Below are 20,163 nucleotides of genomic sequence, written 5' to 3' on the forward strand. Positions count from 1 at the left end.
GGGGGGGGGGGGTGTGGGGGTGTGTGTGTGTACGTAAGATTTACGTAGGATTTATACAGAATGTTTTACCAAAAGCAGCTACAACCTGGCTTCTTCCAACTTACAAGCTTCCCGGAGTTTTTCCTTGTCGTAATGTAGCCCCTCGTATTCTTGTAAATTAATCCTGTTCACTCTGATACGCAGGCGATCTGGGATGGAATGAGGACTGCAAGAAAAGAAGAAAGCTTCTTAGACAAAGTTTTCCATGAAAGAGCAAAATGAAAATAGAATATGAAGTGATTTTAATCTTCTCTGAAAGAAGGAAAAAAGCAAGCCTCTACAAAATTAGGCCAACTCATCTCAGGACCATCGCTGTATTTAAAATCACAGCTACCCACCACACAACGATACACATTACAGCTTAAATAATAAGCAAGATGAAGAATGTCATTTGCTGACTCTGTGGTCTGGAATTGAACAGGTTTTTCTGAATTCCCTAATGTCTATACAGCTACCCCTTCCCTCTACAGTTTGCCTTTCTGTATATCCCTAGCGCCCAGCCACAGCCAGTAGATCTGCCAAGCTGTGATTCAAGACAGATACTTTCTTGGGAATTCTCTCAGGACAATCATTCCCCTGCCCATGAGAGCATTCTCCCTCATTCCTGGAGGATCCTCACTTAGCATCTCTCTTCTGGGAAACAGGCAACAGAAATGTGGCTAAGAGCTGGATTTCCTTAGTAGCGAGTCCAATACACAGAACCCAGGAGGACTTTCACAGGCAAGCAGCAGTACAGGAACCTCACTGCTACAGATTTCAGCCACATTTAGACACCTCAACTGTCTATATAATTTTGAAACACTCAGTGGGTCCCTATCTATAAATGTGTCTAAATATTGACAGGAAGTTGTCCTGAGAAGCTTTGCTTCGATTTCTTGCTGGCTTCCAACTTACTGTAAACTATTATTTGATTTAGCAAGTTTATCTGAATACTATGTAAATTAACTTGGCCACATTTGCATCTTCCACTTTTAAAGATAACGTGTATTATAATGCCTATAGCAAATGTCTGTCCTATAGGAACTAGCCCCTGAGTCAGTTGAAATTAGATTCTTCATTCTGTGCTTCCACCAAAAGACCATCTATTTTTTCTGGTTTAATCTAGTAACAGAACTCTGCCAGTGGTACTACTGCCTAATACACACACTGCCTTTTGACAGTTAAAACACAGTGTCATAAAAAATACAGGTTTGCTTCTTTTTTTGTCTCAATTTTAAAATATTTGGCCTACAGCATTTACACTCCTAGTGCACAACAAGACACATTTATAAGTGTAATGTAATAAAAAAATGTATTTTTTTTTTTTCTTTTTAAACGAGCGAGCAATTTTCTTTTTGTCTAGAAAATACTGCAGAGCTAACAAAACACATGGTTTACGGCCATCTCTTGGTAGAGTCACTGGGACTGCAATTAGCGATTATTTCAGTGTTAGCTTATTGCATGCTTTCTCTCTGTTGGTATAAATAACTCTGTCACATCTGTACAGATGAAAATAATAATCAAAAATCAAATCCCAGTTATAAAAAGCTCCATTGGCACAAGTACTCTTTGCCTAAAAAATTATAAAGGATAATGAATTGAGGGTACCTCCAAAACTGAAGTGTAAGACAACAGACTAGAAGGAGCAACACTGAAGAACTTCACATTCTGAACAGGAGTTTCCCTATTAGTGATGGAAATAAACTTATGATATATGCAGAATAACTTAGAAGAAATCATAAATGCTTAACGGTGGCAGGAAGACTGACATACTCAGAAGAATATAGGCTACCCAATGTTTTCCCTGTGCTAACTGACAGGGACTATTGTATCAAAGTGTCCAAAGATATCAGCAAACTGCCCACATTTAAGCTAAGCCTGTGCGGTTTGATAACAGACACCAGGGATGGTAACTTCCAGTACAGCTTCAGGAAGCAGCCTTCGAACTCAGGTGCCATTACATCATCCCGCTGAACAGCACCCTCCACCTGCAGGCTCTACAGCTGGCTCAGCAATCCACAGAAGAGGAGTGCCTGCAAATGGAGGGGAATGTTGCATAGGTGGAACAAAACCATAACTGCACGAAGTCTGACACTTTTTACTTTCTTTTCTTTCTAAAACAAGTTGAAATGTCACGTTACTGGCTGAGAAATCAATATAGTCTGAGGTACTATATTCCTTTCCAGATTCTATAAAATGCAAGTTTAAAAAATGAAAGTCATAGGAGATTTTATTTTTAGCCAAAAAAGGAAAATGTTTAAGTCAAAAAAAACCAGGAATTTAACAGCACAGTTTTGTCTGAGGCAAGCAAAAAAATAATTCATTGCATGTAATAGGGTTCATGAAAATGACAGACTGACAGCTCTGAAAGGTGAAGTCTTTAATGCACTGGTACAATACAGGAAGAAATTCTGTTGCTTCTTCCTTGATATTCTGCCCCCCACACACATTATGATGAAGGTACTTTAGTATTCCAGCTGATCAGTTCACAACCTGAGGATTGTCGGTAGGTGTCAGGGAGGAACTGCTTGTGAATTGCCTCTACTTCTTTGAACTGAGCTAGGAGGAAAAGGGATGGGGAGACAGGAGAATTCAGCTACTTATTTTTGTTGTAACATTCAACCATACTACAAAGACAGCCATCCTTGCCATGCACTGAATTAAGCCCAGTGTAAACCCAAGCCAAAAACCTTTCTCAAACTGTTGCTTCTCCTGAAACCAGAACCAAAACTCTGTACTGTTGTGCCAAAGCCTTTGAGAAACCCAAACCAGAACTCTTAAAAGGGTGCTTTCCAATCCCCAGTTCAAAACAACCACTTGACCAAAAGCTGATACTCCTGTGCAGGAATTACTCTGTCCAGCTCTCTAAACCAGAACCACACCATAGCCTCCCCCTACTTGTTCTTTTCCATTTTTTCCTTGCTACAGAGCTCATCCATGTGTGATGCTCAGACCCTCCCTTTCACTCTGTGACCTTGTGCTGTGGTATCCAGAGTGTTGCTCTTCATACTGAGGGAAAACTTTTTAGTACAAGAACTTTGAATCTTCCCAAGATAAAATATAATTTTAACTCCTAGATCACAGACTCCTTTTTCTCCTTGATTTGCCCTTTTAGGTCTTCCACAGTAGATATGTGAGTGATACTTGTCTTTCAAGCACCCATTGCACCCCATCAGTCTGGCTTCCCCAGTAACTTGGTGTCATTCACTATAAGAGATGAATTTGCTTATGTACTTTTGTAGCTCTGCACTGTCTGTGCAGACTTTACAGCTATGAGGTTTTTAATACTTCCCACTCAAAATTTCACTTCCTCTCCTTCCATACAGTGACCCTTCTCATATTCCTTAGTGCATGGCAGGACAGGAATGTGCCCGATACATGCAACTGGAAACAAGCTGTGTTTTATTGCGGGAAATACTGAGGACAGAGCATGTAACCCTCTCCCCAGCTTCCACGTCTCCCTGTGATCTTGTCTCAGTCATGCAACTGTTTCCACTTCCAATGTTGAGGTGAAACAATTCCAGCGAGCCTGGGATCACTAAAAAATAAATGGTTAATGACATTTTTTTGTCTGATCCAGAACAATCATCATTGAACCAGAAGTGATTTTAAAAGTTGCTATTTCAAGCTTTTTGTTCAGTACTTACACATAACTATCATGTCTGAATTTTCAGAAATGATAATTATTTCTGTGGTACCTGGTTTAGATAAGAGAGAAAGGAGAGAGAATAAAAAAGAGAAGAAGCAGTGTAACCAAGTTCGCACATCTAACCTTTGACAGAGGCAAGAATTCAACAGGACTCCTTCAGCCTAATATCCAATCCCTTATTCCCAATGCCATCCACCAATTCCTCCCCAAGGCTACCTTCTTTAGGGTAAAAGTTAGGTTTTCAATAATAGTACAGTGCTTTTTTTGTGCTGGCAGATTCAGATTAGATCTAATGAAGAAATTCTTCCCTGTGAGGGTGGTGAGGCACTGGAACAGGCTGCCCAGAGCAGCTGTAGATGTCCCCTCCCTAGAAGTGTTCAAGGCCAGGTTGGATGGGGCTTTGGGCAAGCTGGTCTAGTGGAAAGTGTCACTGTGCATGGCAGGAGGGTTGGAACTAAATGATCTTTTAAGTCCCTTCCAACCCAAACTATTCTATTATTCTACGATTTCAAAGACATCATTGCAATGGATAATCTGGATATTTTATGAAAGAGGGAGAGGAAAGAAAAGCAGGGAAACAGAACAACTTCTCCAAGTGTATCTTTGGAGCCTTTATGCCAAGGTGGAGGGATGGCCATGTTGACCCTATATTCAGTGCTCAAGAAAATCTGCAAAATGTAGAAGGAGGGGATGTTAAGCCTCATGTCAACATCTGCCAATGATCTGTTAATTGCCAGCTATCTCCCTACAACCTCTCTGTGAGGACAAGATAAGTGTTTGGATGCCAAGAGGGGAGAAGGACAACACTGACTTCTGTAGCTATGTTGACTTACTACCTAAGGCCATGTAAGAAAGAAAAAGCACATATTCTCTTTACAAATATTATTTCCCGGTTTGAAGCCAGTGGCAGCCTACTGCATCTGCAGCATCGCCTTCTTGAGTCAGATTAGTCCTTTCACCTGTAAAGGAGAAGTGAGCAAGTCCTTTTTATTTGCTTGGAACTGGAGGAGGGAAAGATCTAAAATCAATAGCAAGTCCAAAATATTTTTGTTGCTCCAGAAACCACACACACATGCTCCTAAAACACCTCTTAACTAGAAAATATCTAAGAGGATACTTCCAATGCTTTTGTAAAAAGTATGATTTCTTGGTACATCAGTGCACCATGTGCTTCTGTGGAAAAAACAAGTGCACCATCTTAAACATGATGTATCACCTGAGGAGAAATAATTCCTTTTCAGGTCAAGTGTGGGCAAGCAATTAGCTAGCAAGTGTCAGAATTTCCTGTTCTCCTATTTCTCCCTCCTGTTCCTTTTTATGAAAACTACTGCTATATAAGCATGCTGTGTGTGCTAAAATATACAACTGGAGAGGAGAAGCAGAACTTGTTTTTTTGTCTATTTGAAAAGTTTAGTTCTCTTAGTCATAAAAATGTAACCTTGGAAAGAGCAGCTTTCTATAGAAAACAAACTATTATCAGAAATAGAAATGCTAAGAGGGCCTTTCTACAGGGTAGAGATTTCATATACTTGGCTGAGCCCAGTCACAGGTAATATATTCATAATAAAAATCCATTTAAATGAATATGTATATATACAAACCTATTAAAAAGTGTATATACATACAAAAAAAAGAATTATTCAGTGACCAAAGTTCAATGGTTTTGTGCATGCAAATACTCTGTTCTGTCAGAATACAGTTGTTGGCTAACGTGATAATATGTCTCAATTTTATTACCTATTCAATATAGCTTTGCCCCTGAAATTTGCTATGTGAATATTCATTCCTTGTGCTGTCAGACTGTCAACGGACACCAAAAGACACTGTCCTCATCTTCTAAGTAATTAACTCATTCACACACAGAGCTTCATACAGAGCTCTATAATGCAGCTGAGAAAACACTTCCACTATCAATATTTCTGTAGTCTTCACAGATACTGTATAATAATCCATAATACATAATCCAATTTATCTTGTTCACACAAACTCAGAGTATTCAGAAACCTCAAAGATTAAGTACATTAGCATATCCATGTAAAAGCTAATAATAGGGTGATCAATGTGGCTGAAAGCAAACGTTAGTACAGTATTAATAGAAAAGGATGTTTCTAAACACTGTATAAAACAACTTGCTCAGCCGTAAGAAGAGAAAGAAAAGCTTTCTAGATAGAGCAGCAAACAATTTATAAATAAGTTTGGGGAGATTACTGCACTGCAATTTAACCTAAAAATATTTAAATTTCTTACACCTATTATTCTTCGAAATAGTGTATTACATAGTCAATGAAAAGTAAAGTATAGATGAATGCATTCCATTACCTCTCAAAGAATCTAATTAAGAACCTCATTCCCCAAACACACCTATCCACAGAATTACATCCTAAAAGTCATTTGACACATGGGATCATAAATACAGTTTCGAGTCAACTGAAACATTCTGTTCATTCATGTTGATTAGCTATAATGGTTTCATTTAAACACAAACCTAAATATCAATCTTCTCAAGTCAGAAGCATAGATAGGCTAGTTTATCCTATTGAATTTTATCTGGTGAACTTCTGACTATGGACCAGAAGTGCACATTCCAGGTATTGATAAATAAGAATCCAAATAAGCCTTGTAGACAAAGCTATGCACATTATTTAGTTGGAACAACCTATGAAAGATTCTACAGAGATGTTATGAGTTCCTCTCAAAATTACTTCACTCACATCAAAAAAATATGTAATTTCAGTAATAGAAAATTATTTTCTTTCCTTTTTTAGCTGCAAAATGGCTGAACAGTACAAGGAAATTGTGTTACTTTCTATCAGACAAACAGCATTTGACTTTTCCACAATAATACAGATCATCTAGATATTGAATAATTCCTACTGTAAAGAAAAGGGCATACTTTCAGGAAATTCTTAAAACTTTTAGACATTCATTAACAAACAGTTCATTTAATTTTTGTCTACTCTTCTGTGAGACAATGTCCATCCCATGGTATACCAGGTTACACATCAGAATCAGAACCACTCTTTCTAAAAGGAGAGGCTGTAGAAAGTCAATATCATGCTACGAGAATTGGTTATAAGGTGAAGTAATTTTTAAAACCACCCACCTCCCTGATGGAAATTGCTTACTAAAGAAAAGGTGTACATTTTTTTCCCTCCTATGCCTGAACTATAGCATTTTTCAGATTCTAGAAATGTTACCATCACCACACCCACCCATCACCCTCACACCCACCACCCTCCTCAACAAACCAAAAAAAAAAAACCAAACACACAACAACCAAAACCTACAAACACAGAGCTTTGACCAAAAAAAAATGGAAAGGGATTATTTTTTTTTAAATCACTTTCATTCTATCACTTGTGGTTCAAACCCACAGGAGAGACACACACCTATTCTGAGACTGTCAGCAGAACCTTCCATTCACCAGGAAAACACACTCAGTGAAGCTGTGACTTCCTCTTCTCACCGCTAGTAATCATCCAGCAACTGGCAAAGGATTCTAGCCAACTCACTTGGAGTACAGCTGGTTTTCCTAAGAAACATGTTCCTGCCTCCAGTCACCCACGAAAGAAAACAGGCATATACAGCTTGGGTCCTGCCCAAGCTTGGCACTCCTGCACAACAACCTGGTAACACTTCTGCCATGCCACCAGATTGATTCAACTGGGAAGACATACTTTTAAATTATACATGCCCTAATCCCTCTGTCAATTATTTATGAACCTTGTGAACCATTTCTTATGCTTTGTGTCTTCAGAGAGAAAGGAAAGAATAATAAATAGTCCAAGAACTCTACAGAACCCACCAACAAATTTCTGATAGCCCTTCCAGAATACAACCCACACCAGCCTACACAAAAAGATTTTTAGTATGATTCAGTAAACAGAAAAAGAACTTGCAAAAAAATAAACTTTAGGAAAAAAAAAATCACATTCCTCTGGGGCACGTTTACAGTGACAGATTAATGAATTACCTATCTCCTAGAGAAGAAATAAACATGCAAAATTAATTAAATGTTCCAGTATTTAGAACAATTGGAAAAAGGAAAACAGTAGACAGATGAGAAAAATAAATCAACTTTACTTTTGAGATCACATTGGCAGAGCCTGGAAATGATACATTAAAAATAAGTGTGGTTTTGACAGCATTTATCTACTTAAAACATAAGAACTGCCACAACACAGCAGAATCATCCAGGCTTTTCTGATGGACAAATTGCAGTGCTTCACAAAAGTCCACTGCTATTTTAAGGCAAAGTTCTTTATCTAAAAAATACTCCTAAAAACAAAAGCTCCACCACAATTTTTCTCCTTCCATTTGATGTGTTATCCCACATAAGCCAGGTTAACTCAACTGCACTAAACCCTTTTTGCACTTTCTTACCTCGCACTTGCTTCAACAAGTGCTTGGGCATTTTGCTGTATAAAGGCTGACCCACACATACACTTAAACCTGTGCCAAAGTGCCAGGTGGAATCGATCTTTGCTTTCCTTCTCCTTCCCCATGCTAGCTGTAGTTTACTCCCACTTTACACTTCCAAGCACAGTGGATTCTCCGATACTAATGATCTCACTAAACATGCTAAAAAAGAAAAAGTGACAAAAAGATGAGATTCAACTCTCTATAATTCATGTAATGGAGAAAATGGAGGAAAAACAAATATATAAGAACTTTCATCCTTAACTATGCATTTGGAGAATAGCTCACTAACACTTTCTCCCTTATGTCTTGTTTCCCACTGTTGTCTATTAGTCTCTCCTCCTATAGACAACACCCTCTCAACCTGAGAAAGTTGATTCTGTTTGGCATTTAGATCTCTAAAAGCAAAACATTATTTCCTATTATCCTTTGCAGTTCACACAGGTTTTACATGCCTACTCTGCTGCAATCATTACTCTGTAAACTCTTTTATAGAGTACTATTTACCAATGATACCTGTATTTTCATTTATGCAGATTTTGTAATAAAAAAAAATAATCACACCATATCCACAGTGCTTATTCCACCTGTAAAAGGATGGTAGAAGCCATACAAGACAATTATGTTTTATTCTTCAAATGGTAATTTTTTTTCAGAACTCCTTTGCATCAACCACACAACACAGATACACTCTCACATTTGCATCCTTCTCACCTCTGAACATCCAGCTGGAAAACACAAGTCTTTACCTCCCTTTCAAAAGAGCCTCAATTAAAAACACAACACTTGTATTTACTTATGCGCCTTGTATAAATGTTTGAAACAGATCACACTACAGTTCTACTATCCTTGCAACAAAGACCGTATGTGACTAATAATGCTGGCTGCCCCAAATTCCCATGCATAACCTGCCACAGAAAACCTAAAATTCATCTAAGACAGGGTGTATCCATCAGGTCTCAGCAGAATCTGCCCTGCTGTTCATTACTAACTGGAACTCGGGCTCTTTCTATGTTGTTCAACAAAAAAAAAGGAACATTTGAATCTCAGAGCTATCATAATTCAAATCAAATTTCCCTAATATCTCATGGGTTCTTATTTTAATTTGCCAGACACGTTAATTGGCAGCCACAGTGCAGCAGGGTGTTTAATCTATTTTTACAGATTTTAAGATACAGAACATCTTTGACTTACAAATTAGTTTGAGGCTCACGAGTGTCTCTCTTCCTGCCTTATCCTGACAGCTGATATCAAATGGGACATTCAAATGAACTCTGTCAAAATTTGGAGGTCATCTTCCAAGGGATATCCCTCAATGTGAAAAGAGTACCCATTCTCCCAGACCCACAGCTTAATGTTCTGTGTAAGCAATAAGGCTTATCTCAACATTTTCTAGAGACTTGCTTAGATACTGAATCAGTGAGACAAGTTTGTTTTATTATTTTCTGCACCTCAGCAGAGTACAGCAAATACGATCCAGGGATAAGGCACACTGAATTGGAAATCTTTCCTTGTTTGCAAAATAACAATGAGGAACTTGCATCTTTCTGAAATTTCACAGAATCACGGGATGGCTGAAGTTGGAAGAGACTTCTGGAGGTCATCTAGTGCAACCCCCTGCTCAAGCAGGGTCACTTTGAGCAGGCTGCCCAGGACCATGTCCAGGCAGCTTTTGAGTATTTCTAAGGATGGAGATACCAAAACAACTCTTGGCAACCTGTGCCAGTGCTCAGTCATCCTTACAGTAAAATATTTTTCCTGATGTTCAGAGAGAACTTCCCATGTTTCATTTTGTGTCCACTGCCTCTGGTCCTGTCACTGGGCACCACTGAAAAGAGCCTGGCTCTGTCTTCTTTATACCCTTCCTTGAGATACCGATAGACTTTGATGAAATCCCACCTAAGCCTTCTCTTCTCCAGGATAAACAGTCCAAGCTCTCTCAGCCTTTTCTCATAAGAGACACGCACCTTAGTCATCTTCATTGCCCTTCACTGGATTCCTTCCAGTAGATCCATGTCTTACTGTTACTGGGGAGCCTAGAACTGGACCCAGTACTCCAGGTGTAGCCTCATCAGTGTTTAGTAGAGTGTAAGGATGACCTCCTCTGATCTGCTAAAAACACTCCTAATGCAGCCCAGCATACCATTAGCCTCCTTTGCTACAAGTCCATGTTGCTGGCTTATGGTCAACTGGATGTCCAACAGGACCCCCAGGTCCTTTTCTGCAAAGCCGACATTTGCTCTTAAAATTATTCAATCAGTTTTCCCAAATAATTGGTTTACTGAACATTTATGGCCATTTATTGCATGTACTCAGTCTTCAGAACAGAGAAGTGTTGGTGTGTCTTCTTTTAGCATATACCATTGACTTTCTTCTATGATAGATTAAGTAGTCTTGGAATCAAGTTTCTCCTCTGAATATCTGGATTTATAGCTCTGAATTTTTTTATTTTCCAACAAGTATTTCAAATTCAATTTTTTGATACTCCTAAGCTGTTTGAAAATATGTTCACTCTGACAGTAGCAAAGCAAGACAAAAGGGACAAAAGGCATGCCAACACAAAGCCAAACATGTCTTTTTTGACTGAATAGTGAAAAAGCATTTCTGAAGACAAACTATACTGCCCGAGTTGACATGTTATATTAAACTGGGGTTTTTTTGTTTGGGTTGGGAGGTGGGGGGTAGGTTGGTTGGGGTACTTTGGGGGTGTTTGGTTTTGGTTGGGTTTTTTGTTTTTTCTTAATTGTGGACACACAGAGGTTTTCATAATATGGTACACTTCCATAAATGGGATGAATTGTAAGATACCAATATAAAATGGTACAAGTGTTTTTAAGTCCCAATTCGTCAGATTTTCAAAAAGACATTAGGCTCTTGAATAATTTAGCTACTATCTAGCAAGTTAGTACAGTGGAGTTGCTGACTATCAAGACATTGCCAAGGAGTGGAGGGGTTTCTATCTTCAATGCAGCTGCACCCAATGTCATGACACTCCTCTGGGGAAGTAGTTTCCTGTTTTGATCAGCTCTATCTGGAGATATAGCTAAGAAATCAGCTCTATATGGAGATATGACTTATGGCTGAGTTTGTTCACAGTATGTTTTTGACTAAAACCAAAGGACCAAAAGTTTGTATCTCAACTGCTTCCAGGGATGGTACCTGGCACTTAACTTCAGACCCGCCTGTTGCTATGATTTGTCTGGCAAGATGGACTCTTGGCTGAACCTGGTCACCAACACCAACAGACATGACCTGTTCACCTTACTCAGGCACTGTGGAGGTGTGCCTTCGCACGTGAGGCCACTGCCCTGTGCCTGCCATGCTCTCACCTGAGCTCCTGCTTCCCATTTGACACTGAATATTATTGACGCATCTCCTGGTTGAATGACACACAAGGTAACAGCAAAAAACTATGGAATTTTGAAAGTAGAAAAAACCCAGATACTCACACAGTGAAGGAATCAGGGGGAGCTGAGACTCTCCTCAGGTCAGCAGACTGCACTTTATGGATACTATAAGGCAGCAGGAAATGAGTGGCCAGGAGAAACGCAGAACACAGTGTGGACAGACAAGGAAAAAGGCCGGGGCGGGGGGGAAGAGAGAGAGTGTGGAAGAGAAGAAAGAAAGAGAAAGACATACAACATTTAAACAGAAACAAAAGGAATGTGTCACATAAGTCGAATGAAGACATGCAGAGCTCCAAGTTTACGCTAGGAAGCCAAGAGCAACAGAAGACATGCAAATGGAGAAAATCACTACTACATGGCACACAGGAGCTTTCTAAAGACATGAGTGAGGAGGATCAATGAAAAGCTAGGCACATGGCTAGACAAGGAAGACAAGGAGCCCCAGGACTTGTTACACAGGCATCAAACAATTTCAAGGCAACAGACTTTGGAAGCAGGTCCAGAAATGCAAAACACCAAAGCCAATATCTTAATGGATGAAATTGTCTCCAAAGGTTGGCCAACTCTAGTTAACGTTTAAGAAGAAAAAAATACCCTTACTGGAGATTTTGAATCCACAATGACAAATTGCTGTCTCCATTCTTCTTTCATGTACCTTAGGGAAACATGTATTTTATATATAGTGACTCCCAAGACTGGCTCTCTTTTAATGTTTATACTCAAATGGCCCCTTTGTTTCTCTGAAGTATATGAAATACATGTTTTGTTTATAATCTCTTCCCTCCTCTTTCTCTTCCATCATGCAGGACATTCTTCCTCAATCCAAGCTAAAAGCCAGTGAAAGCAAAATGCCATCTTTGAGGTTCAAAAAGTGATTGTTAACTGAAACTTACTCAGCAGCATACAAAACTGTAGTTTCTAATCAGAAAATGACTCCTGGAAAAAACACAGCTTCTCTTTTCATTCCACATTAATTTTGCTTATAGCTCACAAGAACCACATTCTTGGCTTGATCACAAAAAACCAAGATATATGTTGTCTCTTTCACAGGTTACCATGATCAGTAGTGGACAGACAGGAATGAGAACTCTGCCAGCTAGTCTTTAGGGGGAGGACAATAAGAACATAATTCAGTCTTTTGCAAGAAAAACCCAAGTCTGTTGATCTGTTCATAGCAAAAATTTGCTTTTGCTGGTACAAACAGAAAAGACTTTACCAGAAGAAACCTTTTCTTCCCACAACCCCACTATCTGCCTTGTTTCAATCCATTAGCAACTGTAAACAGCATCACTTTATCCTGTATATTCCTTGCAAATGAAAAGTTGCTTCTGGCTTGAAAAAATTTATTAGATTGTTACTTATCTCCATTGTAAAGCAATTCATTGTAGGGTGAAGGAGAAATTATGCCTGCCTTTTATGTTTAGACAGCCTCCATTACAAACAAATTAGAATCACTGTTACTGTATTCACCAAAGAACAGCTTTCCTCCATATGCTTCAACTCAAAATGTTAAAGTTATCAGAAGAGTACAAACCATAAACAGGTTATCCTCACCTACTCAAGTACTCATACAGTCTGTATATCACATCAAGACAGCTTAACTTTCCCAAAGGAAATATTAAAAAAAAAAAGAATACTTGATAATCAGTAAGAGAGATCATAATTAACATACTGAGAAAGTTCTGTGTAGACAATTCAGCAGTGAAAGATTAAATAACTGAATAAAATATTAATTGCCAGTAATTCGCCCAGCTGTGACAAAATGCAGCATATTATATTTATTTTTTCTCTAATAGCTTGCACGAAGCTTTTCACGCTGCTTGTGTCAAGAAGGAAAGGAGGCTCCTTCAGTTCAAGTAGCCCTATGGTAGCGCTACATTTTTGTTCCTTAACTTGACTCCATGGCCAACTTTTTTTATTAAAGACTAGAAAAGACTAGGAACATTTACACTGTCAAAAGTGTTGCTGAATCTTCCCCATACCTTGAAAAAGGCAAATTACTCAGTAACAGATAAAACAAGGACTCTCCTCATATAGGAGTTTCTACCTTGAAGGTCTGTGTAGAACCACATGAGGCAGTTTATGTGCAATAGAAGGTGCTGGAAGCACAACAGTTGGAAAATGGAGGGAAAAAAACAGGTCAAAAAAGGTCAGATCCCTTCTTCTCATATACAAGTGTCCTCTTGGAGCATCTACATATTTTGAAGAAAAGCAGTTTCAACCAGGAAGACGGGCAACTCTTAGTCACAAGAGGACCCTGTTTCTAAAGGCCTCCCACTCCCAAGTGGGAGGCGCACAAAATATCTGTTGTTCTCACTCAGCTACATTATATATGGACTTTTCATTTTTAAAACACTAGTATTCCCTGGAAATTCAAGTGCACCCACAAAGCAAACAACAAACTCACTATCCTCTCTAAAGACCTTCTCCTTAAAACCTCCAGAACAAAGAACAACATAGTAGAAAGAAACACAGTGTAAGACTTCAAATTAAGTCATCTTTTACTTATGACACTGGACTAGCTAAAACTCCAAGGCGTATTCCTACTGCTCTCCTTATCTAGCAATAACATCAAAGCTAACAATAGCAGCAACTCTGTGTTACTGTGACACAAGATAATTTTTTAATCACTTCCCTGGCAAGGACCTCAAGAACAGCTGCCTAATAATTAGGGATAGCTCCAGACCCACTTCTCCCATACATCTAATATTCAGATGACAGTCAAAAGAGAACAGTCTATTATGTTCAATCAAATGTAAGGCTTTCTAGCAGATTTCAATAGAATAGGGAGATATATTCTAGATATTAAATTAAGAAATATAGATAAACATATTAAACTGAAAAATTTCTCTCTTGGGAAACACTGCATCATATTGAATGAACTTCTTACAATACTAAAGTGCTTCTTAGAGTTTAACATGCCATTTACTTTTTATCACACCAGAAGATTCAACTCCTCTCTCTCATTCCCCTTCAACACTTGCGAGCAAAGTACATACACACAGATACATATATATAAATATACCTACACACCATTTCTGATACATGAAGCTGAGACTAGAGTTCCTGACAAATCATTTGTATTTTCCTAAAACACAGGTCTGCAGACAAATGCCTCAGTCAAATCAAAGGACTCCAACAGCAACGCAGTCTACCATAGCACATTTAAATTGAGCTAAACCCCAAAGAATAACCTCTTATCATATACTGCGAATCTGTATTTCCTTTCCATAGTTTAAATTCAGATCTCGAAACCCACACCTAACCATGCTAATTATCAGATTGAAATACCAGTAATTTTCTTTCTACATTCACATTAGCCTCCCTCAGTGTAGAAAAAAAGATGCCCCAGGATCACACTCTGCTCAATTCTAGCTTTCGCAAATGATTTTTTGTGGTTGGATGAAATCAGGCATTGTTGCCCACAGGCAAGCATCTGCTATTGTTCACTACTCAATAGAGATGAGTATATGGATTTCCCAGGCAAATAGGAACTGCACATTACAGATACGGGCTTCTACCAAAACTTAAAGCATTAGTCTCAGTAAGAGACCAGAGTGCTAAACTGAACAGGAAGATATTGAAAGTAACCAGGGAAGCTTTGATTACAGCAACAGATTAACAACTAGCAGATGACAAGAAGCTCTAAAGGCTGGAGTCAGTGTCTGAAGTAAAGCAATATCTTCCACTAGATGATACAGTTGAAAGACAGACACAGACCACCTTTAAAGATACCTGAAGAGAAAAGGTGTGCCTGAGGCCCTGTTCGTTTTTTCCAGTTACATAGTTAGTCTAATGAAAGATATTACACCTCTTCATAAACCTTGACTCACCATCACAGCTGAAACAGCAAAATCCCCCACCCACCTCCCCAGAAAAATTAAAACCTCAGTGCATGTGTGTTTGAATTGAATGTGGATCCTTGGTGACATTAGCCCTTTAGCTAGGTATCTGCATAAGGGACAGATCATTTTGCTTCACTTTGAGAATACTTGATGAAAAACAGAAAGGCACTTACTATGTCACTCATTTTAGCAGCAAGAGAGACCTACATAAGTAGTACAATAATCAGCTCTACAAAATATTCTAAATTGTTTCATTGGATGGCCATATTCATATATTAAAATTTGACTATTTAGGTTTTTCCTATTAAAATGTCTCTGCATCACTTACATATAAGGTTTAATCATGAAAAAGAATGTTAGTTCTGTCTGCTTTTTTCTTTGTATGTTCCAGGTTTCCAGTTATCTTGACGCTTCCCTGTTTATCTTTAGACTACTTATCTGTCATCTGGGTTTTCATACTGGAGAAGGATTCTCTACAAAGTGCAAACAGCCCTTTCTGGACCTCCAGGTCCTTCTCCATAAAGAGCCCCAGGCAGCATGCTCCCACAACAGAGAACACATGATATCCTGAGTAATTCTTGATTATGGCTATTTGTTACAGGATCTCCAATAGAGTTTAAAAAGCAGATCAATAAAGTTGAGAAAATGAATCAAAAGAACTTCAAAGGCAAATGGCATACATATGTAGAAGTGTCAGAAGACAAGGGGCACACTGCTGAGCCTGCACAAACCTCTAACTGAAAGATACACCTTTCTAAAAGCAAGGCAGAGGGTAACTCAGAAGGTAAAAGAATAAAAGAAATTCCAGTAAGTATTTACAATATGGCGGAAAGGGAGTTCAGAAGATGTAAATTTTTGTTTGTTTGATTGTTTTTAAGTAAACGAGCTGCAAGACCAGTACATGCAAAATCCGTGACTGAATATGCTGCCCCGAATGGGCCTCCTGCCGTTAGGACATGCACATATCCAACTCACTCATTTAGCAAAGGCATGGATGTTCTCCTCTTGCTCTTCTGCACCATGTTGGCTTGATTCCTTAAGGAGATTCGAATGAGTGAGGGAGCCAGTCGACATGGTTCACCATCCACTTGCATGGGAATAGACTTATATGTTAGAAGTGTCACTTCACGGCACTGATGCAACCTTTCTCCATGACCACCCACTTGGAGAGCAGCCTAGGGAAAAACAAACAAACAAACAACAAAACCACCACATAACCAAAAAAAAAAAAACCCAAGAACAAACAAGACAAAGAAAAGACACCTCAGAACAGATAGTTGAGGCAGTTAAATACAAAATGCAGGTTTTCTGACAGCATCCATTACAGAGCGTTCTACGTGCAAGGCATTCTACAAGTCACAATTAATGTATTTTGCACTCCAAAATTGCAGAGTAGGACTTAAAATTTCACAAGAAAAAGCAGTGGGCAACAAGCATACATCTAACCATATGCATTACATGTCTCATCATTTTGGTAGGTCAAACATACACATAGAAATATGTATATACACACACACACGCGTGCATGCACAAATGAATACCTGTGTTCATTCTTAAAGTTTTCAATTTGTTTTGGTTGGTTTGTTTTTACACTAACAAGACTGCTAGTAATTATTTGCTCTTTAAAACAACCACCCTAATTGGGTACATCTGCAAGACAGAAAAATTATTTCCCCTTCCTGAACATAATACCATCCTTAATGTGAATTAGGTAAAACTAAAATCCTTATTATGAAATTTTACACAGCAACTCAACCTCAAGACTAGACAGGCTGAAAAGAGCAAGCATAAGGACCTTGTTAAAAACTATTAAATACCACATTCAAGACTTCATTTGAAAGAAATTAAACAAGGAGGGCAATGAGCAGATCCTTCAAGTTCTGAGATTACATGTTTGGGCAGAAATGTTTTCTTTAATTTGCAGTGTGACTATTAACTCTCATCTATCAGATGCAAAAGAAAAAAAAAAATCCTATATTAATGCACTACTAATAGAAAGCAGCCTAAACATGAGTCAAGACCCTAAGCTTACTCTATGCACTTAATATTATGGATCAACTGATAATATGGTCAGTAATATTCACAACAACACTTAGAAAACACTTTTATTGCTTGGTCTCACAGACCTTCTTGGATATGACCAAGCACATCTGGGAGACGTACAGAGCAAGTTAGCATTATATTAACACAGGTTACATCTCCTCAGCATCACAAGAAATCTAGACTTGTAGACCCTCAGCTCTGAACTAGGCTTCCTTTAAAGAGAAACAGCAGCTCAAAGGGCCTTACTACTTAAATTCAGTCCCAGCTGAAAATGTTGGTAGCTTTGAGATCACTACCTACTGCGAGTGGTGAGTGACACATTAGTGGCAAACCCAAAAAAAGATTCCATCTGAAAACTGCCAGTTGGTACATGCTAAACAGACTTTGACAGTGTTTTCAGAAATACAGGCTAAAATCTTCAGGGGTGAAGTAACAAGTAAGTGATCATTCCACAAGATCTACTAGGCTAACAAACAGAATTCTGCTTACTTGTAGGTTATTTCCCTAATCCACTAGGATCCATCAAAAAAGAAAAGACCAAAAAAGAATCTGACTAAGGTGACCTTTTACTTTTGCTGACTTTGAAGATTAGATTTGTCTGAATTTGAGGAGGCAAACACCATTATTATGGGTATTTGCTGACTGTGATATGCACTGAGGGCAGGCCACGCAACAAATCAATGTGTGAGTTTAGTGAGAACAGGCTTATCTATGTTAGCTTTAAGCTAGTCTAAAGGAGACATAGCAGAAACAAAGGCCTAAGAATATAAACTTAAGCATGACTTAAAGCTGCCAGGAAGCCCTCAGTTGTGCCTTCTGTTGGCCACACTAAGGTTAAGCTGCAGTGCCTTCGGTAGAGTAACGCCCGCATGAGGATAACTACCAACTCTGACTGCATTTAATCATCCTCTGAAGAGATTGTTGCTTTGTTTAACCACTGTGATAGGACACTAGGGTATTCACAGTGAGATTGCTTTTATAGTAACTCAGCTTCAGTTCACTTTAAGGACTGCACTGACAGAAAGTGCACTGCCAAATTAAAACTGTTGGTTGAATTTTCTTTCCTTATCAGAACAAGAAGAGAGATAACATTTGTGCCAAAAATATTACTATATTTTCCACAGCTATTACTAAACCTTCATATTTTTAGTGAGCATATGGAAACTGCATGTAGTTTTATATAATATTTCATATTTATTTCCAGTAGACAGTTTTACAAAACAATCTGAACTTTTATGCCATAGATTGAAATAATCAAAAGCTAAAAAGAAACCATAGTAATTATTTAACCATAGAACATTCCCACAGTAAATATGTGCATGCATGCTGTGTTTACTCTAATAATCTTGCCATGTAATTTGGGAGCACTACACATGGAAATTAGCCATATTTTGCAGAGTACGTTTTTACTATGAAATAGCACTTCTTTTATTAGAAAACTGTAATTTGTTCCCCTCATTTAAAACCTAATAGCAGAGCATATTTTGTCCTTAGTTGACTGAAATGCGGAATCACGGTGGTTCTTCAGTAATGAGGATAACTTTGCGCTCTAACACCACCCACAGAATTCACCAAGTCTGGTAGCACCTCCAAGAAGGGTAACACCTGCACTATACTCACCAGTGAGGCCATGGTGAACCCAATGACTTCAATGTAGCCATCATCATGGCGCTGAGGCTCAAAGTCTCTGTGATCTCCAGGGTTTCCCCAGGGCATCGTGCCAGCACAATACCTACAGAAAGAGGTTTGGAAATCAAGCTTTGAGAAAGCAGTTTGCCCTGATGGGTCCTGACTAGTAGCCTGACTATTAGCCTGTTCTGCCGCCCTCCAGAATTATCCAGATATCCATTCCAGGATTCAATTCAAGGACAATTAAAATGTTATACTGTCAAGGACTGGACAAAAGGGAAAATCTGTTTAATTTCCAGGCTGGTATGCCATCCATGGATGCATCCATCATAATCTTTAGCAGGTTCCTTTGTGAAAGGAAAATACCACCTGGAAATACCAGAAAATAAGTAACAGTGCAGCTTATTCTCCCCACTTGCTTTGCTTTCTGCAGATGAGCTGTTGAGCCAGAAAGCTGCTTAGTCCCTCTGTTAGGCAGGCATGGGGCTGCAGTAGCAACTCCAGCCTTGGAGATCCATTCCTCTCTCCTGGCTGACTCAGAAGTTCTAACACATAAGGAATGCAAAACATTTCATAGCTTGAGGCAGCAGAGAGAAATAAGAAGCAGAAAGAGATACAGCTGTGGCATCAATCTTTCCTACAATTAAAGAACGGATGTAAAATGTCCTAAGAGTGATAGAAGGGGGAACTTTGGAAAGGTGACACCAAGAAGCAGCTTGCAGTGAGGGCAGTGCAGGACTCAAAAGATCAAGTCCTTGGGACTACATGTGGAGCAAAGCGGTAGTTTGTCTAAAGCAATGGTCTCCAAAGTGGGGCGCACGCACCACAGGGATTGTGCAAGAAAAATTCACAACTGACAAGACAGTTAAGGTGTGTGAAGAAGGTTTTGTTTGTACTTTTAATAAATAAGAAAACAAACATTAACATAGTCTTTCATTTTTATCACATCCTTTCTTAATTTCTATTTTTGTGTATGCTTTATAATGTAATATATTAGTACAGTAGTACATATATATCATTTATAAATAAATAAATATTATATATATTGGGGTGTTGCTCATTTTTTTACTGATAGGGATGCACAATCAAAAAAAGTTTGGAGACTACTGTTCTAGCGAGCAGGAGATAGACAACTTTTAAGAATACAGCTAAA

At 38.6% G+C, this 20,163-nt stretch overlaps 1 protein-coding gene across 7 annotated transcripts in view; it reads right to left on the bottom strand.

Moving 5' to 3' along the window:
* The window catches only part of DGKI (diacylglycerol kinase iota), a 178,614-nt gene that overhangs the window by 72,118 nt on the left and 86,333 nt on the right, over positions 1-20,163 (bottom strand). For all 7 annotated transcript variants that reach the window (XM_026867969.1, XM_026867972.1, XM_026867968.1 and 4 more), the window contains 3 exons: positions 19,002-19,113; positions 16,314-16,513; positions 105-205 (listed from right to left, as the gene is read on the bottom strand). In XM_026867969.1, the coding sequence (XP_026723770.1) occupies positions 105-205; positions 16,314-16,513; positions 19,002-19,113 (413 nt within the window). The remainder of the gene's footprint in view (positions 1-104; positions 206-16,313; positions 16,514-19,001; positions 19,114-20,163) is intronic.

Source organism: Athene cunicularia (genome assembly GCF_003259725.1).
Source record: "Athene cunicularia isolate RWA chromosome 1 unlocalized genomic scaffold, athCun1 chr1_part2, whole genome shotgun sequence".
NCBI lineage: Eukaryota > Metazoa > Chordata > Aves > Strigiformes > Strigidae > Athene > Athene cunicularia.